Here is a 20,738-nt window from a genome sequence, read left to right as displayed (position 1 = left end):
AGCTACACATCCTGGTTGTGGCACTTGTGCCATTGCTCTCCTTGGTATTTTTAGGCAGTGTTAAATCTAGTGTTTGTTGAAACTCACTTTGCACTTAGTTGTTCCCCTCCGGTGGCATGAAATATCCCATGCATGGCCTACTCAGTACCCCAGGCACTTAGCTGCTGTGGCTAGAGCTGTGCTGTCCAGAACAGGAGCAAGTACTTGGCCAGATGGGTTATTAAGCACTTGAAATGTGATTAGTCCGAATTAAGATAGCAAACACAAAATATACACTGGATTTTTTTTTTTTTTTTTTTGAGACGCAGTCTCACTCTGTTGCCCAGGCTGGAGTGCAGTGGCACGATCTTGGCTCACTGCAACCTTTGCTTCCTGGGTTCAAACAATTCTCCTGCCTCAGCCACCTGAGCAACTGGGACCATAGATGTATGCCAACATGCCCGGCTAATTTTTTGTATTTTTAGTAGAGACGGGGTTTCACTGTGTTAGCCAGGATGGTCTCAATTTCCTGACCTCATTATCCACCCACATTGGCCTCCCAAAATGCTGACTTGAGCCACTGAGCCAGGTGCATTTTTTTTTTAAAAGAAGAATGTAAGTAATGTATCTCAATTTTTAAAATGTTGATTACATACTGAAATGAAATTATTTTGTGATATACTGGGTTATTTTTATTTTTAAATTTTTAAATGTGACCTCTAGAAAGTTTAAAATTATATGTGACTGACCATTCTATTTCTACTAGCAATGATTTACAGACTAATGTATAAAATATTTAGATTTGAAGTATAATTTTCTTGAGCAGTACTAAGTAATGTTTAAGTTATTAGAAGTATGCTTCATGTGATGGATATCCCGATTACTCTGATTTGATCATTACACGTTGGATACAGGTATCAATATGTACAACTATTATATATCAATTTTTTAAAAGAGGAAAAAGTACACCTGATATACATTATGTGTTAGCTGTATATTGACTTGAGAAGCTAAATCTTACAGATATGTTTGTTTAACATATAAAGTTAGAACTTTTTTCTTTTTTTTTTGAGGCAGGGCCTTACTCTGTCACCCAGGCTAGAGTGCAATGGTGCGATCTGCTCACTGCAATCTCTGCCTCCTGAGCTAGAGTGCTCCTCCTGCCTCAGCCTCCTGAATATCTAGGACTACAGGCCTGTGCCATCACGTGGACCTGGCTACTTTTTATATTTTTAGTAGAGACTGGGAGTAGAGACTGGGTTTTGCCATGTCACCCAAGCTGGTCTTGAGCTTCTGGACTTAAGCATTTCTCCTGCCTCAGCCTTCCAAAGTGATGGGATTACAGATGTGAGCCAGTGTGCCCAACCTAGAACTTTCTTTAAGAAGCAGCGTTGTGCTCTGTCACTCAGGCTGGAGTGCAGTGGTGTAATTGTAGCTCACTGCAGCCTTGAACTTCTGGGTTCAGGTGGTCTTCCCACCTCAGCCTGCTGAGTAGCAAGGACTATAGATGTGCACCACCTGACTAAGTTTTTTCTTCAGTTTTTGGTGGAGACAGGATCTCACTTTATTGCCCAGTCTGGTCTCAAACTCCTGGCTTCAAGTGATCCTCCTTCCTCAGCCTGCTGAAGTGCTGGGATTACAGGCATGAGCCATCCTGTCCGGCTAAGACCTACCTGTTAACATCACTTCCCCCCAAAAAAGTTCTAGTATTTTTTAAAATCTTTTTTTGCTCTCTGAGTTCTTCCCTTCCCTTACTCCGAATTCGTAGGATATCTGCCTTCTATCCTATAAGGATAACTGCTTTTTACTTTGTATTTTTGATGAGGTACACCCATCATTTCCTGTACTAAATCACACTTCAAGAGGATCTTCATACTGAATTAAGAGCCATATAACTTGGCATATGCATATTATTTCTATAGATCTCATTTATGTTAAGGTATGATTAATGTCTCTTGCTTTATTTCCATAGATACCTTTTTTTAAAGTTGTTCTATAGACATGTACAAAAGGCAACAATCTAAATGGAATTGTCCCAGATTTTTTGAGATCAAACTAATACCGAGAAAACCTACACAGATAGATGTGCTAACCAGGAAATAGGCCATATAGCAATTTAGGTGCTTTTAGAATGATGGGAGAAGTGAATATTTCAGGAAGGAGAAAAAATTGAAGAATAATGAATCGTATGGTTACATATAATAATTGAAAAATAGACCAAAGTATAAAGGAGGAAAAAATTTTACCTGCATCTTACCACTTAGTGGCAGCCATTGTTAACCCTTTTGCATATGTGTAACCATATACATTATATATATACACACACACACATATATGTGTAACCATATACATATATGTGTGTATATATATACATACATACGTATATATATACATATACATACATACATATGTATATATATACATATATATATATATATATATATTTTTTTTTTTGGCTTGACATGGTGGCTCACACCTGTAATCCCAGCACTTTGGGAGGCCAAGGCAGGCAGATCAGGAGTTAGGAGTTCAAGACCAGCCTGACCAATATGTAGAAACCCTATCTCTACTAAAAATACAAAAAATAGCTGGGTGTGGTTGCACATGCCTGTAATCCCAGCTACTCGGGAGGCTGAGGCAGGAGAATTGCTTGAACCTGGGAGATGGAGGTTGCGGTGAGCTGAGGTTGTGCCATTGCACTCCAGCCTGGGCAACAACAATGAAACTCCTCGATTTTTTTTTTTTTCTTTTTTACAGACAGTCTTTACTCTTGCACAGACTGTGGAGTGCAGTTGCATGATTACGGCTCACTGTAGCATTGAACTCCTGGACTCAAGCGATTCTCCCACCTTGGCCTCCAGAGTAGCTGGAATTACAGACTCATGCCATCATAGCAAGCTAACTTTTTACATCTTAAAAATATTTCATTGCAAAATGATATATGAATAATGCTAATTATAAAAGTTTAAACAGGGCCAGATGTGGTGGCTGGCTCACACCTCTAATTCCAGCACTTTGGGAGGCTGATGTGGTGATTGCTTGAGACCAGGAGTTTGAGACCAGCCTGGCCAACATGGTGAAGCTCCATCTCTATTAAAAATACAATAAGAGTGAGACTCTCAAAAAAAAAAAAAAAATCAAACAATATGGAAGTATTTAGAATCACAAAAAAAGTGCTTTTTCTTTTCCTTCCTTCCCAGTTTCTCTTTTCTCTATAGGGAATATCTTTTCATAGGATGTATATAAATACATAGATTTCTGTGATTATTGTAATTAATGTACATGGGATTGTATATTCATTGATTTGTGTTTTCCTACCCATTATGCCGTAGGAATCTTTCTGTGATATAGATCTCTTGCATTTTAAAACAAAATGGATAGAATTTTCGAAAATAAGTAAATGGTCTTATTAAGGAATTCCAGCAGAATAGAAGAGCACTGAATAGAATGGTTCCCCAGTCTTATCCCTAATCCCTGTTACCTTGATTTTTGCATGACATTCCAGAAAGCTATGCTTCTATAGGTACCTTTTATTTTCTTTCCTCTTTTTCTTTTTCTTAAACACAAATGAGATCAACATATAGTTTCAAGAAAATACAGGAGCAATCAAACTGGAAATGGGTATTTTTTTCTATTAACAGTAATAGAAATGTTCATTAAGAACTTTATACCCTTTAATGACTGCTTTTTCATTATATGAAACGCTAATTTATTTCGCTTTTCTCTTATTGTTAAATGCTTAAATCTTTCACAATTATGTCAAAGCCTTTAAAAAATTTATAGTTAAGTGCTTGAATTGACTTCAGAGTTCTGACTGCCTTGGAACAAAAACATTAATTTTTTTTAAAAAGATGAATTTATTCAGTTGGACTACCAGTTTCAAAACTGACAGAACTCAAAGTCTAGTTTTGACCAATGTGCCTTTAAATTGCAAAATGTAAATATTTAGTTTATATTTTTCTTACGTTTGTATTAATGTTTATAAGTTGATCAGTTACCAAACCCTTAAGTTCTGTGAGTCTAAATAAAATTTTGCATTAAAGGCACAAAAAGAAGCTGATAAGGCTGTCAGCTTTTAATGTAAAATTTGTGAAATGATAGGTAATGGTTTTTGTTTTTGTTTTTTAATCAGTGACTTTTTTGAACGAACCATTCTGTGCAACAGCCTTGTGTGGAGTTGTGCTGTGACGGGTAGACCTGGACTGACATATCAGGAAGCACTTGAGTCAGAAAAAAAAGCAAGACAGAATCTTCAGAGTTTTCCAGAACCACTAATTATTCCAGTTTTATACTTGACCAACCTTACCCATCGTTCACGCTTGCATGAAATTTGTGATGATATCTTTGCATATGTCAAGGATCGATATTTTGTTGAAGAAACTGTGGAAGTCATTAGGAACAATGGTGCAAGGTAAAGTACTTTTAATTTTTCTTCTTGGTAAGTTTATATTCACATTGCTCAAAATTCAAAACACACAAAATGGTGACCTAAGGAATCTTTCCTTTTAGTACGCTCCCGCTATCCTATTAACCCACAGATATAGCCCTGGTGTTAGCTGTTTCTTATATATCTTTCCAAAGCCAGTTTATACATATGCCACCAAAAACATGTACATGCATGTGTCTGTATGTGTATATATAACGTGTCTTATGTAACATACATACACAAATTCCTTCTCTTTTTGTTGCAAAAGAACATATATACTCTAAATCCCTTTCCACTTAAAAGATCTTGAAGGTTAGTCCATTGTTACATATACCACCTTCCTTCTCTTTTTATTTAACAAAACCAGGATTGAGTTTTATATACTCCACTAAGTTCTCTTTCTTTTGTACTTCTTCACACTGCTTAATTGAGATACAATGTATATATGATACACTTCTTTTTTTTTTTTTTTTTTTTTTTTTTTGAGACAGAGTTTTGCTCTTGTTGCCCAGGCTGGAGGGCAATGGCATGATCTTGGCTCACTGCAACCTCTGCCTCCCAGGTTCAAGCAATTCTCCTGCCTTAGCCTCCCAAGTAGCTGGGATTACAGGCATTTGCCTGTAATGGATGATTTTTTTTTTTTTTATCTTTTAATATAGGTGAGGTCTGACCGTGTTGTTCAGGCTGCTCTCAAACTCCTGAACTCAAACAGTAATCCCACCTTGGCTTCCCAAAGTGCTAGAGTTATAGATATAAGCCACTGCACCTGGCCTTTTCTGTGAATCTTGTGAACAACTCCATTGCACTATGAAGTGTGAAATTACAACATAATTTACCTTTTAAAGGAATGTACCTATATATGCCAGTCTTGCTGCTATACGATAATTACATATTTGAGTTCCTTTACACCAGACACTGATTTAGGTGCTGTGGATATAATGGCTCCCCCACTCACAAAGCCAAATATACTTGCTGCTTCTCAAATGTGCCATTCATGATCCCTGCCTCGGGACCTTTGCATTACTCTTCTCTTTGCCTGGAATTGTTTTCCCCAGATATCAACATAGTGAGTTCTTCTACTTCTTCATGTCTTCCTCTATATCACTTTCATTGAAGCCTTCTGTCCTATCTAAAATTTAGCATTTTCTTGCCCCAACTTTTATTTATTTTATTTTTAAATTTATTTGTTTTTTGCCTCCCCTCCCTTGCCCCAGCTTTTAAAACATTTTTAAATTGTGGGCCAAGAGTGGTGGCTCATGCCCATAATCCCAGCACTTGGAGAGGCTGAGGTGGGTGGATCACCTGAGGTCAGGAGGTGGCCAGCCTGGCCAATATGGTGAAGCCCCATCTCTACTAAAAATACAAAAGCTAGGCTGAGCAGGGTGGCTTATGCATGTAACCCCAGCACTTTGAGAAGCTGAGGCGACTGGATCACCTGAGGTTGGGAGTTTGTAACCAGCCAGACCAACATGAAGAAGCTCCGTCTCTACTAAAGATACAAAATTAGCTGGACGTGGTGGCACATGCCTGTAATCCCAGCTACTGCGAGGCTCAGGCAGGAGAATTGCTTGAATCGGAAGGCAGAGGTTGTGGTGAGCAGAGATTGCGCCGTTACACTCCAGCTTGGATAACAAGCAAAGCTCTGTCTCAAAAAAAAAAAACAATACAAGAATTAGCTGGGTGTGGTGGCATGTGGCTGTAATTTGGGAGGCTGAGGGAGAGCTGCTTGAACCCATTAGGGTTTCAACCCAGGAGCAATTTCAAAAATAGTTTTTTGTTTTTTTTGTTTGTTTTTTTTTTTTGTGGAAAAATACACATAACATAAAATTAGTGATCTTAACTGTTTTTGAGAATACAGTTCAGTCCCCTCCCCAACATTTTGTATTTCTCTTCCATGCTTTGTTTTCTCTTCACCTTGGTGCTATAACATATTTTCTTTCTTTCTTTTGTTTTTTGGTGGTTTCCTCCACCAGAATGTAAGCTCCATGAGCTCAGGAGTTTCTGTTCACTCCTGTATTGTTAGCATTTAAAATGGCACATAGTATGTGAGCAGAGTAGGTATTAAAGTATAAACAATGCAAAACAAATTTCAAATAGAAGTGCTTGGAAGGCAGTGGTATGGTAGAGAGGGAGGGGAGGAAGTGGTTGGCATTTCAGCTAGGGTGGCCAGAGAATGTTGCTGTGGAGGAAATGACATTTACTCTGATAACAGAATTAAGGAGAAGGAACCAAACATGTCAAGAACTCTTTAGACAGAGGGAAAGGCCCTGAAGTGGAAATGGTATAAAGTATTGCTCTGGTTGCTGTTCGGTGAAATGATTGGAAGGAAGTCAAGCATGGAAATCCTGGAACCACTTTGGAGGCTATTACAACAGGCCTTTCTAGTGCAGATAAGAATTTTGAATCAGATGGTAGCAGTATAGACGGAGAGAATCGGATGGACTCAGGGTATTTTGGATGGAGAACTAACACAGTTTATTCATGGATTGGAGGGATGCTGGGTTGGGCAGGGGAATGTGTGGGAAAGGAGAAATTATGGGTGATGTCTCAATTTTTTGCCTCTAGTGGATGGTAAGATGGAGACGCTTAGCTCATGCTTATAGTCTCAACTACCTGGGAGGCTGAGGCAGGAGGATCAGTTGAGCCCAGGAATACAGGGTTATAGTGAGTTATGATCATGCCAACTACACCCCAACTTGGGTGACAGAATGAGACCCTGTTTCTAAAAAGAAGAAAAAAGATGCAGAAGCCTCAGGAAGTAATATATCAGTTCAGCCATCTTTGCACTCAAATCAGGCCCAGTTATTTTCTGATTGCTCTGATTTTGTGTTTCATGGACATGTTGCTTATGTTATTCATAAGTGCCTTATTTATTTATTTATTTATTTATTTATTTGAGATGGAGTTTTGCTCTCATTGCCCAGGCTGGAATGCAATGGCATGATCTCAATTCACTGCAACTTCTGCCTCTTGGGTTCAAGCGATTCTCCTGCCTCAGCCTCCTGAGTAGCTGGGATTACAGGTCTCTGCCACCACACCCAACTAATTTTTGTATTTTTAGTAGAGATGGGGTTTCATCATGTTGGCCAGGCTGGTCTCGAACTTCTGACCTCAGGTGATCCACCCACCTTGGCCTCCCAAAGTGGTGGGATTAAAGGTGTGAGCCACCACACCCAGCTTCATAAGTACCTCATACAGGCTAAATACTGGGCTGGTTATTTGGGGGGGGTTGGAAAGAATTAAGATGCTCTAAGCAGCCTGGGCAACATGTCTGTACACAAATTAAAAACAACAAAAAGCCAGGCATGGTGGCATATGCCTGTAGTCTTAGTTACTCAGGAGGCTGAAGTGAGAGGATCACTTGAGTCCAGGGATTCTAGGCTACAGTGAGCTATGATTGTGCCACTGTGCTCCAGCCTGGGTGAGTGAGATCTGGTCACTAAAAAAATAAAATAACATAAAGATATTCTTAAGGAGTTCAGTTAAGGGAGAGACAAACATGCAGACTTGGTAAATATTAAAGTTATGAATAAGATAATTGAAGAGCATCCGAGTTCAGTGTGGCATTGAGGCTAGGCTTAGGTTCCCAACACTCACTCAACGCTGAGTATTTAAGTCTTTTAACCTTTGCCAAATTGGATGATATCTCATTGTTTAGCTTGCTTGTTCAAGTATGTTTTTGTTCTTTTTTTTTTTTTTGAGACGGAGTCTCAAACTATTACCCAGGCTGGAGTGCAGTGGTGTCATCTTGCTTGGCTCACTGCAACCTCTGCCTCCTGGGTTCATGTTGATTCTCCTGCCTCAACTTCCTGAGTAGCTGAGGTTAAAGGCACACACCACCACACCCGACTTCTTTTTTGTATTTTTAGTAGAGACGGTGTTTCACTATCTTGGCCAGACTGGTCTCTAACTCCTGACCCCATGATCCACCCGCCTCACCCTCCCAAAGTGCTGGATTACAGGCATGAGCCACTGAGCCTGGCCTTTTTGTTCTCTTTCTTAAGTGTACAATAAGGATAAAAAGACCTTTTCTTTTTATTTATTTATTTATTTTTGGAGATAGGGTCTCGTCTCATTCCTGTCACTCAGGCCTGGAGTGCAGTGGCATGATCACAGTTGACTACAGCCTTGACCTCGTGATTCTACCACCTTCGCCTCTGGGGTAGCTGGGACCACAGATGTGTGGCACCATGCCCAACTACCTTTTTATTTTTCTGTATTTTGTAGAGAAGGGTTTTGCTGTGCTGCCCAGGCTGGTCTTCCTGGGCTAAAGCAGTCTGTCAGCCTCAGTTTCCAAAATGCTGGGATTACAGGTGTGAGCCACCATGCCTGACCTAAGACCTTTCAAATATATGTAAAAAAAAATTAAGAAATAAAAAATAAAAATACAGTAAGCATCCATGCATTCACCACTTGTGTTAAAAGAAAAACTCAAGACAAATTATATTTAACAGGGTTTAATTGACCGAAGAACAGTTTGCAAATCAGGCAGCCCCCTGAACCAGAAATAGGTTCAGAGTGACTCTGGTGCTGCTGTGTGGTTGAAGAGGATTTATAAACAGAAAAAGGAAAGAGATATGCAGAAAATAGCAGTAAGGTACAGAAACAGCCAGATTGATTTTAGCTTGGTGTTTGGCTTATTTGAACATGGTTTGAATAGTTTGTTGCCTTTGAGTGGTTGAAGTATGGCTGCTGTTATTAACTGAGACTTAGCTGCTTGTTAAAGAGTAGGTTATAGTCTGTTTACATACCCAGTTAGATTATAGTTAACCATGTACAGAGAAACCTTTAGGCTGGACTTAAAATATGTGAGGGAGCAGACTTATAGGCTAAACTTAACATTTGGTTTTATTATTTATTTATTTATTTTATTATTTATTTTGAGACTGAGTCTTGCTCTGTCACCTAGGCTGGAGTGCAATGGCGTGGTCTCATCTCACTGCAATTTCCACCTCCTGGGTTCAAGCAATTCTCCTGCCTTAGCCTCCTAAGTAGCTTGGTTTACAGGTGTGCGTGCCATGCCTAGCTAATTTTTGCATTTTTAGTAGAGATGGGGTTTTACTATGTTGGCCAAGATGGTCTGGAACTCCTGACTTCAGGTGATCTGCCCGCCTTGGCCTCCTAAAGTGCTGGGATTACAGGTGTGAGCCACAGTGCCTGGCCTTGTTTTTATTTTGATTATTATTTTTTGAGACATAGTTTCACTCTGTTGCCCAGGCTGGAGTGCAGTGTTGCGACCTCAGCTCACTCCAACCTCTGCTTACAGGGTTCTAGCGATACATGTGCCTCAGCCTCCTAAGTAGCTGGGATTACAGGTGCACACCACCATGCCCAGCTAATTTTGTATTATTAGTATAGATGGGATTTCACCATCTTGGCCAGGCTGGTCTCAAACTCTTGACCTCAGGTGATTCACCAACCCCAGCCTCCAAAAGTGCTGGGATTACAGGCATGAGCCACTGTGCCTAGCCAACACTTGGTTTTAATAGGATACTTTTATCTCTGGTTTTTGTTTATAGTTTGAGAAAAATTTTATGGGAGGCAGGTAGTGATAGTGAAGGGCAGGCTTTAGAATTAGACTTTGTTGGACAATTACATCCTTTTAGGTTATTGTGAGATTAAAATGAAAATGTATATATATATGTTTGTATGCGTGTATTGTACACATTTTGAATTGCTATAGAATACGGTAGCATTTTACTGGGGGAAAATGCTGTTGACTTGAGGCTTATATGGCAGTTAATTTTTTTTCTGTTACTGACTCTAATTTTCTATTGAAAATTAAATTTTGTATTATAATTAAACTTCAAAGATAACTTGCAATTTAACATTTTATTTTATTTTACTTATTTATTTTGTCTGTCACCCAGGCTGGAGTACAGTGGCTGATCTTGACTCACTGCAACCTCTGCCTCCTGTGTTTAAGCAATTTTCCTGCCTCAGCCTCCTGAGTAGCTTGGACTACAGGCAAACACCCCCACACCTGGCTATTTATATTTTTAGTAGAGATGGGGTTTCACCATGTTGGCCAGGATGGTCTCCATCTCCTGACCTCGTGATCCACCCACCTCAGCCTCCCAAAGTGCTGGGATTACAGGCATGAACCACCGAACCTAACCAAATTTGGTAATTTTTAAAATTAAAGTGCACTTTGGGCAACCTATTTTCAGACTTTTATTTTGTTTGAGACAGGGTTCCACTTTGTATGGAGTGCAGTGGTGTAATCCCAGCTCACTGCAGCCTTTGCCTTCTTCTGGGTTTAAGTGATTCTCGTGTCTCAGTCTCCTGAGTAACTAGAACTACAGGCGCGTGCCACCATGCCCAGCTAATTTTTGTATTTTTAGTAGAGATGGGGTTTCGTCATGTTGGGCAGGCTGGTCTTTAACTCCTGGCCCCAAGTGATCTACCAGCCTCAGGCTCTCAAGGTGCTAGAATTTACAGGCATGAGCCACTGTACCCGGCCATTTTCAGACCTTTTTACCAGCATCTTTTTAAAAATAAGAATTGGCATGTTGATGTAGCCTTTGAAGTAGATATTCAAAACAGGGTTAATTTGTGGATAGGTAGCTGTTTTTCTGCACAATTTCCACCTCTAACCTCCTTTTTCTTTTTTTTTTTTTTGACATTCCTGTCGCCAGGTTGGAGTGCAATGGCATGATCTCGGCTCGCTGCAACCTCTGCCTGCCAGGTTCACACAATTCTCCTGCCTCAGCCTCCTGAGTAGCTGGGATTACAGGCACATGTCACTATGCCTAGCTAATTTTTTGTATTTTTAGTAGAGACAGGGTTTCACCATGCTGGTCAGGCTGGTCTCGAACTCCTGACCTTGTGATCCGCCTGCCTCGGCCTCCCAAAGTACGGGTATTACAGGCGTGAGCCATTGTGCCTGGCCACCTTTAACCTCTTCTATTTTACCAAATCTACCTACCGTTTTTTTGTGTCTGGAAGGAATATACATTTCTGTTGAAATGTAGATATCTTCAGGGTCTGTGAAAGTCTACATTTTGCAACCACAATAATGGCTATGGAGTACTAATTCCATTTGGGAGAAAATTGAGTGTGTGCAAGAGAAAAGATACTTGCTACAGAGAAGTGGCAGAGATTCGGCTGGGCTTGGTGATTCACACCTGTAATCCCAGCACTTTGGGAGGCTGAGGCAGGCGGATCACAAGGTCAGGAGTTCAAGACCATCTGGCTAACACAATGAAGCCCCCATCTCTGCTAAAACTACAGAAATTCGCTGGGTGATTGGAACGTCCCGGTAGTCTCAGCTACTTGGGAGGCTGAGGCAGGAGAATTGCTTGAACCTGGGAGGCAGAGGTTGCAGTAAGCCAAGATCACACCATTGCATTCTAGCCTGGGTGACAGAGTAAGACTCCATCTCAAAAAAAAAAAAAGTGACAGAAATTCTTAAAATTTGCCTACTTGGAGAGTCAGCACTATCCTTAAGGAACCTCTGTAATACTGTACTTCATAAGCTAGTGTACAGACTGCTTAATAGTTCCCATTCTTTGGAATACAACTTTAGACATAAAAGTAAGCTGAAAATCTAAAACTGAGTAGGGAAGTAACTGTCACAGTGTTCATCCATGTGCTTTACCTCTGATTAGACTATAAAAGCTACTCAAGCACCTATTGACCTAAGTCCTATACTAAAATTAAAACATTAATGTTAAACTGTCTCAAGTTATTTTGGGATCCTCTTTGAACTTTTTGTGTGTTTGTTTTTGAGACAGCGTCTTGCCCTGTAGCCCAGGCTGGGGTGTGGTGGTGGGATCTCAGGTTACTGTGATTTCCATCTCCTGGGTTCAGGTGATTCTCCCACCTCAACCTCCAGAGTAGGTGGGACTACAAGCCTATTCCGCCACACCTGGCTAATTTTTAAATCTGTTGTAGAGATGGGGTATTGCCATGTTGCCCAGGCTGGTCTCAAACTCCTGGGCTCAAGCAATCTGCCTGCCTTGGCTTCCCAAAGTGCTGGGATTATAGGTGTGAGCCACTATGCCTGGCCTTAACTTTTTTTTGTCACAGGTATAGCTTTTGTCTATTTGTACATACAGACATTTGAGTGACTGCTGCAGTAGGGCTATGATGGGGTATGCGAAAATGAATACAAGTCTTTTTCTGTGCAGACACTCAGAGTTTTAAGGAGCTAATACAGGTTTATGAATAACTGAAGAATAAGTTGCCATAAAAGAGGCACAGTTGGCTGGGTGTGGTGGCTCATGCCTGTAATTCTGCCACTTTGAGAGGCCAAGGGGGGATGGATCACCTGAGGTCAGGAGTTTGAGACCAGCCTGACCAACACAGAGAAACCCCGTCTCTATTAAAAATAAAAAATTAGTTGGGTGTGGTGGTGCATGCCTATAATCCCAGCTACTGGGGAGTCTGAGGCAGGAGAATCGCTTGAACCTGGGAGATGGAGGTTGCAGTGAGCCAAGATGGCACCATTGCACTCCAGCCTAGGTAACAAGAGCAAATCTCTGTCTCAAAAAAAAAAAAAAAAGACACAGTAGGCACAATTAAGATGTTTTGGAAGCTGAAAGTGTTTATGGCAGATTTGAAGCAGTATGTGGCAGAGGGTACTTCTAAAAGTGGGTATACTGACAATAGCAAGAAATGGTACCTAATAGCAAAGGAGAAGCTAGAATAAGCAGCAGCTACAAAATTATACTCATGGGTCAGTATAAAACTTGGTAATATTAGAAGACATTTCAGAACTGGAAGTACACTAACATTTATTGAGCTTTTCCTGTATGCTAGGCAGTGGGCTAGATGCTTTTGTTTCAGTCCTCATAATCATAATGAGTGACCCAAAACTTTCAGATGTAATTTGCTCCACTTAACAAAAGTAAAGTTTATAAATTTTTTAAAATCTTGTTTTTTCTATTAAAGTAAAAGATTCATGTATATATATATATATATCAGAGCAAAATGCGAAAGACGAAAGCCTGGAGTTCATTTTCCAAATACTCCATTGAGAGATAACCACTATCAGAAATTTAGTGCGTATTTCTCTACCGTTTTTTTTATACTATACTAACATAAAAAAATTAGAAAGCAACTTTTTTACTTAGTTATGGTTTGGCTGTCTTCTCATATCAGAACACACAGATGTGTGCCCTTTCTTTTCTTTTTTCCCCCTCTTTTGAGAGACAGGGTCTTACTCTCTCACCTAGTCTGGAATGCAGTAATCATAGCTCACTGCAGCTTTGAACTCCTCAGCTCAAGCAGTCCTTCTGCTTCAGCCTCCCAATAGCTGGGACTAGAGGCATGAGCCACCATACATGGCTACTTTTAAAAAATTTTTGTAGAGACAGAGTCTCCCTGTGTTTCTCAGACTGTTCTTCAATTTCTGGCCTCATGCGATCCTCCTCAGCCTCCCAAAGTGTTGGAATTATAAATGTGAGCCACCACACATGTGGTGTTTCTGGCCACATGTCCTGTTTCTAATTGGTTTTAGATGAACTGGTTGAACTATTTCTAAAAAGCTTACTTGTAATATTACGTTTTTATGAGGAGGGATAAAGTTGTTTCTTTTGCTAGCCTGGTGTAAGTTCTCTCTTTGAAGACAATAAGCTGCATTTTCTTTCAGCTTTGACTGACAGACCTTTTCCCCATTAAATCAGTAAAATGGCTGAACTGGATTTGCACCAGAGTTTCATTTATAGCTAGCTTTCCTCAAATAGTATCCTCCTGGTATTTGGATTTAAAATTTATAAAATGGTATCAAGTCATAAAGGATAAGAGACTATGGTTCGGTATATGTGCTGTCAAAGTGAGCATGAGACTATGGTTCAGTATTGTTTTTAGAACTACCTTGTGAAATAAAGATTATATAATCCCCCCCGTTTTTTTGTTTTTTTTTTTTTTTTTTGAGACAGAGTCCCACTTTGTCTCCAAGGCTAGAGTGACGTGATCTCAGCTCACTGCAACTTCCACCTCCTGGGTTCAAGTGATTCTCCTGCCTCAGCCTCCTGAGTAGCTGGGATTACTGGCCCAAACCACCATATCCAGCTAATTTTTTGTATTAGTAGAGATGAGGTTTCCCCATGTTGGCCAGGCTGGTCTTGAACTCCTGACCTCAGGTGATCCACCTGCCTTGGCCTCCAAAGTGCCAGAAATACAGGCATGAGCCACAGTGCCTGGCCTTAATTCTTTTTAATCTTATAAACTGATGTCAATTTAGGCATCAAGTGATGATAAACCAATTAGAGCTCTTAACTATTCAACCATTAAAAGTATATTCCCTGTGAACCATCTATGTTCCATTGGTAGAATGTTTTAAGCAATTTAAATAAAGTAAAAGAAAATTAGATGGTGCAATGGCTCACACCCGTAATCCCAGCACTTTGGAACACCAATGTGGGTGAATGCCTTGTGCTCAGGAGTTCAAGAGCAGCTTGGGCAACATGGCAAAACGCCGTCTCTATTAAAACAATACAAAAATTAGCTGGGTTTGGTAGTGCGTGCCTGTGGTGCCAGGTACTTGGGAGGTTGAGGTGGGAGGATCGCTTGAGTCCAGGAAGCAGAAGTTGCAGTGAGCCAAGATTGTGCCACTGCACTCCAGCATGGGTGACAGAGCCAGTCTCAAAAAGAGAGAGAGAGAGAGAGAGAGAAAATTAGCACAATAACCTATGATACAGAGCGTTAAGTACTTAGTATATATTAGAATTAAAAATGAGAAAATTGACGTTTTATCTTTGGGTTCTTTTATATTGCTAGCTCAAATGCTGTTAATGAATCTTAGAAAGGCATTAATGTGCAGACAAAAGAGAGCTGCTGAATATATTGATGCGGTAAGATGAACATAAAATAGTCAAGAAACAAATATAGTTATTTTGATTTAAATGTATGCATGCTTGGATCCCAGTGATTGGGTACATGTGGGATTAATCGAGTAGAAGTTTTTGAGAAAGGGTTGAGTAGAAATACAAAGAAAAAAATATAGATTAACAGAAAGGATCACAGGACGGAGACTTCTTACTTAGGCTCAAAGATAGTATAGATTTTTTAGGCACACTAAATTGATATAGTTCTTTTTTCAGAAAGAAGGCTTTCATTTGGTCAGCTTATACTACCTTTTCTTCTCAATCCTTCTGTATATACTACTGAATTGGTAAGATTACAATTGCTAGTTCCAGGACAAAAAAGTCCTAAGCAACATCTCAGAATTGTTTTCAGTAAACCCTGATGACCCTAATATGTTGATGACACAATGTTTTTGTTTTTTTTTTTTTGGAGACTCAGTCTTGCTTATCAGCCAGTCTGGACTGGAGTGCTTGCAGTGGTGTGATCTCAGCTCACTGCAACCTCTGCCTACTGGGTTCAAATGATTCTCGTGCCCCAGCTTCCCAAGTAGCTTGGATTACAGGTGCACACCACCACACCAAGCTAATTTTTATATTTTTACTAGAGACAGAGTTTCACCAGGTTGGCTGGGCTAGTCTCAAACTCTTGACCTCAAGTGACCCACATGCCTCAGCCTCCCAAAGTGCTGGGATTACAGGTGTGAGCCTCTGTGTCTGGCCAATGATACAATTTTTTTTCTTTTTTCTTTTTGAAGTAACAATGGCTATCAGAATACACTAAAGAATCCACACTACTTCTCCATTTACCTGGAAAAGGAAGCTTCTAGGCTACCTCCTCCTCAGCTGTGGTGTCTTGGTATTACCGATTGATACAATTTTTAATTGCTTAAAACGGGGTTATTTGGGATAACTGGTTTTTTTTAAATTGTTTTATTTTTAAATTTATTTTTTTAAGTTCTGAGGTACACATGCAGGATGTGCAGGTTTGTTACATAGGTAGGAATAACTGTTCTTTCTCTGGAATCTAAGAGAAGAACTATGTTTTTTAGGCATATATTGTTGGGTTTTCTGTATGTACCAGAGACAATACAACCTAATTGGCTCCTGGATTGTCATTGCAAGTTGAACAGTTAACATTTAGAACCCTGATTTACTTGTGTAAGAGTATAATTGGGGGGTCATTTCTGGGAAACCCTTTTTTTATATGCTAAAAATTCATATGTAGTTACAAAAACAAATGAAAATAGAAAATGAATCTGTTTCTAAACATTTAATTCAAATAGCATAGAAAGCTATATTGTAAATGTTTCTGCATGGATTCAGCTGCTTTATGCTTCACAAAATAGTTTAATAAGTTTAGACTTACCATATAAATTTCTTCAGGGCTTTCAAATTGTAGTGGCTATTAGGAGCATCTGTCTAATGCCTCATAAGAAAGTCTTTGGCAAATGCTGCAGATAAGAGTGGTTAGTTTTTATGGCAATTTTTTTATTCTTTACACGGATGCCACATGCAGTCAGCTGAGTCTCCACTAGGACTTATGATCATTACTGTGGGGATTTTGTTTATAATAAGAAACATGATAAAAATGGGAGTGGCAAGTAAATTGAGGTTGACATCAATGTGAAAGGACATTCAGTGTTGGCTTCATTTTGTGTCTTTCTGAATTGATTAGCAGTAGGGTGGTGAAGTAGAATAGTAATGGTTCTGAAGTTCTTAGTTATCAGTGGCAGGCAAATATTCTAATAGGCTTATCACACAAAAGAGATGAGATTGTACAGCTACTTCTAACCTAAATCCCCATTGGGAATTTCATATCTACATGGTTAATATTACAGTTTCAGATCTGAGGAATTAGAGGCTCTTCTGGATAAAATATCTCTACTACATCTTTTTCTGCCTCCATCATAATACATCACAATACAGTTGGCGAATATAAGATCACAGTTTTTTTGTTTTGTTTTGTTTTTTGAGATGGAGTCTCGCTCTGTCACCCAGAAGTGCAGTGGCAGAATCTTGGCTCACCACAACCTCCGCCTCCTGTGTTCAAGTGATTCTCCTGCCTCAGCCTCCGAGTAGCTGGGACTATAGGCGCATGCCACCACACCTGGCTAATTTTCATAGTTTTTTAGTAGCAACAGGGTTTCACCATATTGGACAGGCTGTCTCAAACTCCTGATCTTGTGATCTGCTTGCCTCAGCTTCCCAAAGTGCTGCAATTACAAGTGTGAACCACCGCACCCAACCAGGGTTGTCTTTCTTATACAAATTCAGGCCAGGTGCAGTGGCTCATGCCTGTAATCCCAGAACTTTGGGAAGCTGAGGTAGGCAGGGGTGGACCACGAGGTTAGGAGTTCAAGACCAGCCTGGCCAAATTGGTGAACCCTCCGTCTCTACTGAATATACAAAAATTAGCCAATCATGGTGGTAGGTGCCTGTAATCCCAGCTACTCAGGAGGCTAAGGCAGGAGAATTGCTTGAATCTGGAAGGCAGAGGTTGCAGTGAGCCCAGATCGCGCCATTGAACTCCAACCGGGGCAACAAGAGCAAGACTCCGTCTTAAACAAAAAAACAAATTCACAGGTCATCCAAAGATAAAGGAGAAAAGTGTTAAGGTTCTTTATTTTATATTTATTTATTTATTTAATTTTTTGCACCCATATCTCTTTAGTCAAATGTTAAAATTCTTTTAGAATTTGTCTTAGCAGGATTTACCATTTTTGCTGGAAAGTACCCCCCACCCCGCAACCAGCCAAAAAAAATGTTAAACAATAATAGAAATAACATGTAAAATAATTTTAAATAAAATGAAAAGAGTAGTGAAAGTATGAAAAAATACAAAACTACTCATCACGAAAGGCTGAGCAAAATCTTTTAAAATTAAAAACATATGCTGTGAATAATTCCGAGCAGGAGTTGGCACATTTAAAAAACACAAAGGTCCAAATAGTAAATCTCATAGGCTTTGTGGTCCATATGGTCTTTGTCACAACTGCCCAACTCTGGTATTATAATGCAAAAGTAGCCATGTACAGTATAGAAATGAATGAATATGGCTGTATTCCAAAAATATTTTATTAAGAAACACTAAAATTTGTTTCATATTATTTTACATATCACAAAATGATGTTGGAAATTTTTTTGGTGGGGAGACAGGTTCACACTGTTGCCTAGGCTAGAGTGCAGTAGCTCACTGTAACCTCGAGCTTCTGGGCTCAGGTTATCCTCCTGAGTAGCTGGGACTATAGAGTATGCTACCACACCTGGCTAATTTTTAATTTTTTTTTTAGAAATGGGGTCTCCAGTGTTTCCCTGGTCTCAAACTCCTGGGCTCACGTGATCCTTCTGTCTTGACCTCCCAAAAGTGCTGGGATTACAGGCTTGAGTCAACTGCTCCTAACCAGTATTGGAATTTTGTTAGGGGCTGCATTGAATCTGTAAGTTGTTTTGGGTAGTAAGGACATTTTAACAATATTAACTCTTCAAGTTCATAAACATAGAAATATGTTTCCATTAGTTGTGTCTTCAATTTCTTTCATCAGTGTTTTAATAGTTTTCATTGTGCAAGTCTTTCACCTCTTTGGTTAAATTTATTCCTAAGTATTTTGTGTGTGTGTGTGTATATACTTTTTTTTTTTTTAAATTGAGACGAAGTTCCGCGCTTGTTACCCAGGCTGGAGTGCAATGGCGCGACCTCGGCTCACCGCAACCTCCGCCTCCTGGGTTCAGGCAATTATCCTGCCTCAGCCTCCTGAGTAGCTGGGATTACAGGCACGCGCCACCGTGCCCAGCTAATTTTTTTGTATTTTTAGTAGAGACGGGGTTTCACCATGTTGACCAGGATGGTCTCGATCTCTTGACCTCGTGATCCACCCGCCTCAGCCTCCCAAAATGCTGGGATTACAGGCGTGAGCCACTGCACCCAGCCCTTACATTTTTATACTATTGTTCTCTTGATTGCTTTTTCAAGTAATAAGTGTTTAAACCATTCTTAGCTTGTGAGCCATACAAAAAGTGGTGATGAGTTGGTTTGGCTATGGACCATAGTATTCTGTCTTCTGTTACAAAGGAAAGGCTTAAATAAGGGTGTGGGATAAAACCACCAGATTCTAAAATCTTAGAGTATAGCATGCAAAGGTGGCTTGATACAGTAGAGTCTTTGAGGTCAAACTGACTTAGTAGTTTTGGGAATCTTCTTTCCTGAAATGTAAAACGAGTAAATATTTATATTTATATGGTGGTGGTTGTAGTTAGCTTTTGCTGTATAACAAACCAATCCCAAAAGTTAGTGGCCTGTATCAGTAAACATTGGTCTTACAATTCTGTGGTTGGTTGGAATGTTCTTAGAGTCTGAGCTGACCTGGCTAGGACTAGATTGTCTAGGTCCTAGAATCTAGGATAGCCTTACACTTCTGGGGCTTCAGACTGAGGTGGCTAAAGTCCAATTCCGTGTGACCTATTCTACAGGAGACTAGACCTAACTTGTTCACAGGATGGTAGAAAGATCGCAGCAGCAAGAGAGAGCAAGCCCCAAAATGCAAGCAAGGACAAGCCTCAGCATGCTGGATGGATGTTGTTAGTGTTACAGTGGCCAAAGCAAGTCACATGAGTAAATCCAGAGTTAATGTGGGAAGGGATCAGAAAGGTGTGATTCAGTTCAATAACTGCAACAATTTGCCACAGTGCCTAGCACCTAAAGGACTCAGTAAATGTTAGATCTTCCTTGTGTTTGTCAGAGACAAGTGAAGAATCTGCCAGCTGTGATGACTCATCTTTTTTCTAGCCAGTTCCTAGTTTTCTTACATTATAGTCACCATTCTTGAAAGCTTGCTATATGTCATTTTAGTGAGATTATGACAATACTAGTAAACTTTTGAGAGCTGACCATATGCAGAAACTATTCTAGGTTTTTGACATATACCTTTTTTTTCCATAAATTCGCTGAGTGGACACCACTTAAATGTGAATGGGCCCTAGGTGCCTTGGAAGAGCATACATGTACTATTATTCCCAGGATAGCCATGTGATAGTTGCTCATTTGGTCATTACAGTTTGAGGAGCCCATACGCAGAAGTTAATTAATTAAAATATGCCCAAGGTCATGAGTGATGATGTTTTCAAGCACAGGCAGCATCAGAACCACCATGCTTCTGTTTGGGAGGAATAAGTAAGTATGAAAACAATACTAAAGGATAGCAGTTAAGAAGGATTAAAAGATAGTATGATAGTTAAATGCATTTATTGAACACCTACTATTTTCACTTTGACTATTTTCTAATTTTTGTCAAAGTGTAGTCAGATTAAGCTTTTGATCATTCACTCTTATCGATTCAGGTTACATTGTTGAGGGTTGGAAAGTCAGCATCTTAATCTGACCATTGACTCAAAGAGAAAAATGCTTCAATAAATGGGTTGCCCTGCTGCTTAAATTCTTAACCATTGTGCTAATCAGTGGTTATCTTCATGATTTTACTTGTGTACTCTGCCATGTTTAAGCTTTTTTCTTTTCCAGTATTTTGCTA

General features: G+C 39.8%; 2 protein-coding genes and 1 non-coding gene across 8 annotated transcripts in view; 2 read left to right on the top strand and 1 right to left on the bottom strand.

The window, feature by feature from the left end:
• SRP54 (signal recognition particle 54) overlaps positions 1–20,738 on the bottom strand; it is a 291,642-nt gene that overhangs the window by 154,363 nt on the left and 116,541 nt on the right. The gene's annotated exons all lie outside the window — the stretch shown is intronic.
• The window catches only part of BAZ1A (bromodomain adjacent to zinc finger domain 1A), a 131,528-nt gene that overhangs the window by 28,243 nt on the left and 82,547 nt on the right, over positions 1–20,738 (top strand). For all 6 annotated transcript variants that reach the window (XM_078334770.1, XM_078334768.1, XM_078334766.1 and 3 more), the window contains one exon: positions 4,112–4,390. In XM_078334770.1, the coding sequence (XP_078190896.1) occupies positions 4,112–4,390 (279 nt within the window). The remainder of the gene's footprint in view (positions 1–4,111; positions 4,391–20,738) is intronic.
• Positions 17,890–17,954, top strand: LOC118145323 (U7 small nuclear RNA). Its single transcript, XR_004730445.1, has one exon. It is a non-coding gene; the product is annotated as a U7 small nuclear RNA (small nuclear RNA).

The sequence above is a fragment of the Callithrix jacchus genome, chromosome 8, assembly GCF_049354715.1.
Source record: "Callithrix jacchus isolate 240 chromosome 8, calJac240_pri, whole genome shotgun sequence".
NCBI lineage: Eukaryota > Metazoa > Chordata > Mammalia > Primates > Cebidae > Callithrix > Callithrix jacchus.
This window is presented reverse-complemented; position numbering and strand designations above follow the sequence as displayed.